At 37.8% G+C, this 7,998-nt stretch overlaps 1 protein-coding gene across 1 annotated transcript in view; it reads right to left on the bottom strand.

Annotated features, from left to right (window-relative positions):
- Positions 1–307: 307 nt before the first annotated feature.
- The window catches only part of LOC141434449 (cadherin-89D-like), a 96,182-nt gene continuing 88,491 nt past the window's right edge, over positions 308–7,998 (bottom strand). The window contains exons 5-9 of the mRNA XM_074096870.1: positions 7,685–7,887; positions 2,930–3,058; positions 1,136–1,328; positions 528–686; positions 308–426 (exon numbers count right to left, since the gene is read on the bottom strand). Coding sequence (XP_073952971.1) covers positions 308–426; positions 528–686; positions 1,136–1,328; positions 2,930–3,058; positions 7,685–7,887 — 803 coding nt within the window. The remainder of the gene's footprint in view (positions 427–527; positions 687–1,135; positions 1,329–2,929; positions 3,059–7,684; positions 7,888–7,998) is intronic.

Here is a 7,998-nt window from a genome sequence, read left to right as displayed (position 1 = left end):
TGGCAGATCTTCAAAGTACTCTATCGTTTCGTTTTTAGTGCCTATTTTGTCAGGGAAATGTAAGTTGTTATCCTTATAGAGTGGTCTCGGCGTTGTTGGGGTTCGACGATATTTCGATAGTCTTTGGTTGTCCAGGAACGTTCCAACAACACTTGGATTCTTTTCTTTTGCGTAGACTTTCATCTTCAACGATGCATGCCGTTCTCTATCAAGACCGTCTGTGAAAGAAAACGAATGTGAATTTTTTAGTGATTCACCAATTTTCTACTAATCGATATGTCTTGTTTACATACTTGGTTCCTAACTGTTAGCCATCCAGTTTTGGATCAATCGTAAAAGCTGCTTCAGGGTCACTAAGTTGATAAGTAAACTCTCCATTGTCGCCTTGGTCTTTGTCCGTTGCCATAACTTGTAATACACTAAAACCTGAAATGTTTTCATTAGTATCACGAATCACACTATTATTGTATAATTCAGTTAATGGTTTATTACTATTAATGGAAGTGTAATATTGCTCATGTTTTTACCATTAGGTAAATTTTCTACGATGCTTATGTTGTAGAAGTCGACTTCAAACTCTGGAAGGTTATCATTCAAATCAAGAACTTCAATTTCGATCCTCGCTAGAGCAGTCTTCAGTGGGTTGTCAACTTGAGCAGCTTGGATTTGTAACACAAAAGTGTTTCCTGAAAATTTTAAACAAATACTTGGTTGAAATAAAATATGTAGAAAAATCTGCTTAACTTTTTACCAAAAACTTATTGTCAATAGCGTTCCTTATGCAATTAGTTCGAATGAAAAAATGATGTTTTAGATTTTAATGTATACTATGAACAGTGCATATATGTATACATTGCCTGTTTGGCCTGTATTATGAGCAAATAATTAAAACATAGATCATACTACTCAAACTGAACAACATTAGTTCAAAAACTTTCAACAATAATTAGTTTTTAATTTTTATTACACTTTTAAGTTTATTCGAAGAAGTAATGTAAAGCAAAATGCTTGATGTTTGTAGCGTGACAGGCGACGTCGAAGAATAACTTTAGCTTAATTCTTCTGGAATATCAAAATGAAGCAAAGCCATGGATCCAAAGCAACCAAAATTCTTGATGTTTTTTTTATCTCAGACCTGATAATCCAGTTTCTGCGTCAAGATCAACTTCCTTCTCGAGGAACAGGGTTCCGTTGAAGATGTTGAGGGCAAAGAGCCTGCGGTCGTTGCCAGAGATCAGATCGTATCGCACGGCGGCGCCGACGCCGAAGTCTTGGTCATAAGCGCGAATTGGTGATTCGAAGATCAGCTCCTTGTGGATTCGTTTACCCTGAAGATAGAAACGATGTTTTAAAACGGCTGGACTGATCTTTGGTGTTTCACGTCATGACTACAAAAGTCAAAAGTTTTGCAGGTGGTAGGACCTTGTGCAAGGTCCACCCGGATTGCTACCACCATCTTGCCCGCTAATCCTGCCGTGAAGCAGCAGTGCTTGCACTATTGTGTTTCGGCGTGGAGAGTAAGACTGCCGGTGAAATTACTGGCACTTGAGGTATCCCATCTTAGGCCTCTAGGTTGGCAACGCATCTGCAATACCCCTGATGTTGCAGATGTTTATGGGCGGTGGTGGTCTCTTACCATCAGGAGACCCACTTGCTCGTTTGCCATCCAGTCGAATAAAAAAAAAACATAGGAGACATACAATTTTTAAAAATATTTGTTAGTGCATAAATTTTCCTTGTAAGTAATACTAACTACTACTCTAACATTATGATAATGATATTGAGTTGTGAAAAATCAATGAATCCATACTAATATTATACATAAATGCCAAAGTGTTTGTGTTTGTATGTTTGTCCGTCTTTCACGTCGAAACGGAGCGACGGATCAACGTGATTAATGGCCTAGAGATAGTTATGGGCCAGAGAGTGACATTAGGCTAGTTTTTATCCGGAAAAAATGCACATTTCCCGAGGGAACAGCGCGCGATAACCGAATTCCACGCGGGCAAAGCCGCGGGCAAAAGCTGTTATAATATAAAGTTAAATATTATCAATTGACATGATACTTTCGACGGATGGCACTAAACGCCATTGGTGTGTGTAATTAATCAAAAATTTTTACTAATAGATAAGATGAGAGGTTTTTCCGAACCGGTGGTAGATTTTTTTTTGACATTCATAAGTGCTTGTTATAGTCTAAATTGAATAAAGATATTTTGACTTTGACTTTGACTTTGATGTCAAAGAAATTGCGGTTTACTATCATCAAATAGAAACTTTTTTACAACGATATCACGTTGCTCAAATACCGGTCAAAATGTCGGACCTGAATACCGAATTGTAATTTAAATGCCCTATAATTTGGGAAAACGGGTAAAGGGTGAGATTAGATAAGGTCCTAACCAATAAAAACATGAATTATACGCAGATCCTGAATACAAATCGCATTTCGGTTAAAATATATTCGCATGTCAGTGGGGTATTTTCCACTAATGTGTGTTACAACAAACAAAGGGATTTCAACAAAGGGATAGGTATGAAGTTTAGAAAGTTTTGACGTTATTAGTTACATTTTTGGATTCAAAGTTCCGTTCAATTATCATAGTTAGTTATCTTACTTTCAGCTTTTTATTTAGTAAGAAGGTAATTAAAAGAGACATTTCAACTTTATCTAAAAATCTTATAAACTAGGTTACAGGTGCCTTCAAAATCAATAGTAGATTGTACAACAAGAGCATGAAACGAGCCATTTTACCCATGACGTTCATGTAGCCACCCCGAGCCGGTGCGGCGAGGGTGGATGGATAGAAAACGTCGCAGGGAAAATGGGTTTAATGCTCGAGTTTTACACTCAATATGTCAAATCTTTTTTGTTTGTGGCTGTTGACATCTGATTACCTTGGTATCAGGCCTTGTATTTGATACTCACGTATAGCGGATAAAATTCAGGGATCTGCGTTTTGTAGACATCGAGAGTAAACTTCGGCGGCAGATCATCGTTATCCACGACAATGACGTTGATGGTTTCGTTTGTGCTCCTCGGCGGAGAACCACGATCCTGGAAAATGATAACAGATATCTTTATTTAAATAACTGACTGAATGATTGACTGCCTGTCATTTTTTCAAAACTATTTTTACAAACAGGCAGTCCGAATGAAAATTTTCATTGAGAATTTTAAAATGCAAAGATTTAATTCGGACTTTTCCGCATACTGGGTGTTTTGGGAACCCATGTCTGTCTGTCCGTCCGTCCGCGGCTTTGCTCAGGGACTATCAATGCTAGAAAGCTGTAATTTTGCACGGATATATGTAAACTATGCCGAAAAAATGGTACAATTAGAAATTAAAAAAAAATTTTTTTTAGGGTACCTCCCATAGACGTAATGTGGGGTGATTTTTTTTTTGCTCGTTCAACCCTATCGTGTGGGGTATCGTTGGATAGGACTTTTAAAATCATTATGGGTTTGCTAAGACGATTTGTCGATTCAGTGATATGTTTGCGAAATATCCAACTTTAAAGTGCAAATTTTCATTAAAATCGAGCGTCCCCTCCCCCTCTAAAATCTAAACCGGTGGGTGGAAAAATTTGAAAATATTCAGGATGGTAGTAAATATATCAAACTTTCAAGGAAAACTATAACGGCTAAGTTTGCTTGAGAATTATTAGTAGTTTATGAGTAAATAGCAGCCTAAGGTATAAAATATACCTAAACATACCTAAACTTGGAAGATTCCGTATAAAATACTTAATTTTTTCGTAATGGCTACGGAACCCTATTTTGGGCGTGTCCGACATGCTCTTGGCCGGTTTTTACATTGTTAACTAGTATTATAAATGCGAAAGTTTGTGAGTATGTTTGTTACTTCTTCACGCTGAAACAGCTGGACGGATTTGGATGAAATGTGACAAAAAGTTAGTTCATAACCTGGATTAAAACATAGGCTACTTTTTATAGGATAGGGATCGGGATAAAATCTGGAAACAACAACCGCTGGGTCTAGTCATGAACTTTGGTATGTAGGTATCTGAACGTCTGGAATAACACATAGGCTACTTTTTATCCCGATATTCCCACGGGATCGGAATAAAGCTTGAAATTTAAACGATGGGTAGAGATGAAGCTCAATGAAGACCACAATATACATTTTGGGAATTCATAGGGGAATTTTGTAAAATCCCGGAATTTCAATTGTAACTATCCGACCGAATAGTCTACGCGCGCGAAGCCGCGTGTTAATTCTAGTCTATTAATAATGATTAATGAACCTTTTCGGCAGAATTAAAGAGTAACCAAGGCTAAAATAGGAAAGTGCTCTTGAATTAGTAAATATTTGGCGAGAACCCAATGCAAATGCCTGTTAGGCCGCGTCTCTAGTAGAGCGGAGCGAGGCAGCAAAGTAAAGCAAGGCCATAGTCGCGGATCTACATAGCGGGGCGAAGCGAGAAAGTAATGCGACGCTGAACTATACTCGAGTCTAGAATTAAGTTGGTTAACATGACAGTTCATTATACCAGTGCTGGATTTATATTTTGTATGAGTGTAGGCTACTTTATTTCCGCCGCCCCATGAACCTATCTAAAATAATAATTTTCTGGGCTTCTGAAATCTGCCGCCCCTAGGACGCCTATACGGTCTATTGAGGACTGCATTATACACACAAATGTTGCCACAGTTACACCAGTGCTGTAATGTCGATGTAAAAAATGTTCAATACGAAATAGTACATTGTGTCTTGAGGGCGGTAAATAAGGAATTACGAACGAGTCTATTAGAAACCCGAAGACTGAGGGCTTTAATGAGTCGATGTTCGTAATTCTAGTACCGCCCCTGCGACATACAATGTTTTTCATCACATTTGCGAGTAAAATTTTATATTTCTAAAAGTAAAAATATAATTCTTCCAAATATTGGCGATACCTTAGGCTGCACTCTTGGCAGCGTGGCCCTCCCCCTCCCTCAGCATGTGCCTGAGCCGCGTGTGCATGTGCTCCTGCAGCAGCGCGCGCAGCACCATCAGTACGCGCAATGACTCATTTACCGACCACGGGTTCATGCCAAGCACATTAAGGTCGAGGGTTTTATTTGGGGGATTGCAACCAAGGTAGCCTGCATGTTACGACACTGTTTACGACCAAGTGAGATGAAACAATAATAAAAGAAATCTTGTATTTGAAAGATTTAGAAAAAAAATTGAACATCGGGAAGGACAACATCCGCCATTTTGTTTTATTGACATTTCATATTATGTCATTCGACTTGACTGCCATCGGCTTGCTTGGAACTATTTCCGTTAATGTGAAATTTTCGTTACGCTATTATTTGTTGTTATCCTTTTTGTCGTTTTCAGGCGTGAAGCAATGAAAATAATGACCAAAAGTGACAAAAAAGTTCATTTCGCGTCACACAAGGTTATATCGACAAATTTTTATCACATATTCCTATGCCTATTTTCAGTTGTCAATCTAGTTCGCCTAATTTTGGAATCGAGTATATATAGCGGAGTGGATCGAGAGTAAAATCCGGAGCGGAGCTGCGGACTGTTTTTCATTCTACTGGTGGATTTTTATTTCGATCACCGCTCCGCTACCTCGCTCCGCTCTAGTAGACAGGCAGCCTTAAGCTTTTAGATTTATTCCATTTCCACTTCACACTTTGTACTGCAGCAACTGCAGATAAGATGTGATTCTTGGTATCACTTAAAAAGGATTAAATAAAGACACCTGTGGGTTTCACTTTAAAAATTTAAAAAGGATTTTAACTTTTGATATTTAAAAAAAAGTGATAGTTGTCTTATACAGATTTAAACAAAGAAATAAAGAAAATATTTAATCATCATGCAAACAAAGATAGATTATTGTCGTGGCCTGGAAATAGGCAATTGCTGGCTGAGTATGAGTATTAAACGGACGAGCTTGCGAGTCCGTTTAACTAATACGAAGCCAGCAATGCTATTCCAGCCGAGACTAATATAAAGCTTTTCTCAAAAATGGTGAATAATTCTGAAATAGAATACTTTTTCTCAAAATATATTATAAAATTTAATTTTATTTCAATATTTTTCTTATGCTTTCCCGCCTTTTTTCATTAAAAATAAACTGCAGGTGTATTTTTCCACCGAAAACATCACAAGCTATTTCAGACCCAATAGAAAAAGTCCGGAGTTCCAACAAAATATCTGATACCGGCCATTAGACTTGGCTGTATACGACTTGTGCCAACATTTCCATGGCCTTTTTAACTTTAAAAAAAATGCGACTGATTGCACGCGGCCTAGTTCATTATTGTCGAGTTAGCGCGCCTGCAATCTTTTTAACTTTTTAATTTTTCGCTGACCATAAACTATGCACTTCACCTTCTGATATGTAAAGAATAATGTCAACTTTTACGGACATTTTTGAGAAATAACATATTAAAATGTTATTCTTTTATGAACTAGCATGGCTGAACAATTGCCGAAGTCATTTTATGAATATTTTAAACCTTAATAAATTTGGGGTAGGCCATTTTTATTCACTTAATACCATCCTTTGGAGAATTACGGTTTCCATAGAGGTGTAGTTTCATTCAATTTTACGTTATTATTGTATTACATTTTGGTAAAAAAAGATGTTTCTTTGCATCACTATTTTTCAAGAACTTTGAGAATTCGTGGCTTAAGGAGTCTAAGAGCAAAACTCGTTCGCAAAATTTTCTATTCAAGAAAAGAGTTATATTAACTCTTTCTTCATAAAAAATGCGTTTCAATTTGACTGATTTAAATTGAAGGTAAAAAAACAATTATGTTTTAACTTGTGGTAAAATGGGTTGTGATAATTTTTTATTCTCATTCTTTGTTAATTTTACTTTCAAAAGCATTGTAGCTAAGTGGCAAAGCAACACACACACACACACTAAGTGGCACAAAGCCAGTAAATAATCTTGCCAGAGTAGTATTTAAAGGCCCGCGCCGCAATGCCAGCGCCGTTCGCAAGACTGCTGATTTGGGACCATTTCGTGACATGCATAACTATATGTTTGTCATGAATAAAATGTTTTATTTCTTTCTTTTTCTTTCTTTCAATGTCTTGCTACTGGCATCGTGTAAACCAGCTTAGTACACTTGATGGCAAGCAATGTCATGGCCTATGATGGTGGCATTACGGTTTGCTCCACTTGGGTGACTAATGACCTGGCCCTATACCACGAAATGCAAAATTCGAACTTCGTATCTTGCCGTCCCGTTGACGCTAATGGTATTTAATACGGGAGTGAGAGGGACGGTACGACATGAACTTCGATTTACGAATTTCCTAGTAGCCCAGCTGATGCCGTATTGTCTAACGCACTGGCGTTAATGATCGCATATACCATCTCTTTCTACCCTCGTCTTATACGATAGCAAAGACGTTCGTCAAATTCTTGTTTCGTCATATTCTTGTTTCGTCATATTCTTGTTTCGTCATATTCTTGTTTTGTCAAATTCTTGATTTGTCAAATTCTTGTATCGTCAAATTCTCGGTTTGTCGTTTGGCGTTAATGATCGCATACACCACTCTTTCTATCCTGTCATCATGTTATCATGTTTCGTCTTATACCATGTGACAGAAGGAAGTGGTGAAAATGATTGTGATTTCAAGTTCGTTATACATGGCCTCTAATCCAATAGATGCGGACACACAGGACAAGTCATTAACTACTTACCGAAGCCGTAACTATGATGTTGAACTCCCTATCTCCTGTGTCATAGTCCAAAGCTTTCCTCAACACCAGGGCAGGTTTGTGCGAGCTCTCAAGACCAAAGTGCCCGGCTTCATCACCAGCGCTGATGGTATACTGCACGTCGGAGTTGGGAGTGTTGGGTTTATCACGGTCGAAGGCGTGGATGCCTTTGAAGATTGTGAGTCCTGAGGATAACAAGTAAATGAAATAAGGTTTAGCAGTTTAACAATTTGATTCCTGAGTCGATATGGAATCTCATCATAATAAAATATTGTTAGTAGACTATTTTGATGAGG

The sequence above is a fragment of the Choristoneura fumiferana genome, chromosome 13 (genome assembly GCF_025370935.1).
Source record: "Choristoneura fumiferana chromosome 13, NRCan_CFum_1, whole genome shotgun sequence".
In the NCBI taxonomy this organism is placed as follows: domain Eukaryota; kingdom Metazoa; phylum Arthropoda; class Insecta; order Lepidoptera; family Tortricidae; genus Choristoneura; species Choristoneura fumiferana.
This window is presented reverse-complemented; position numbering and strand designations above follow the sequence as displayed.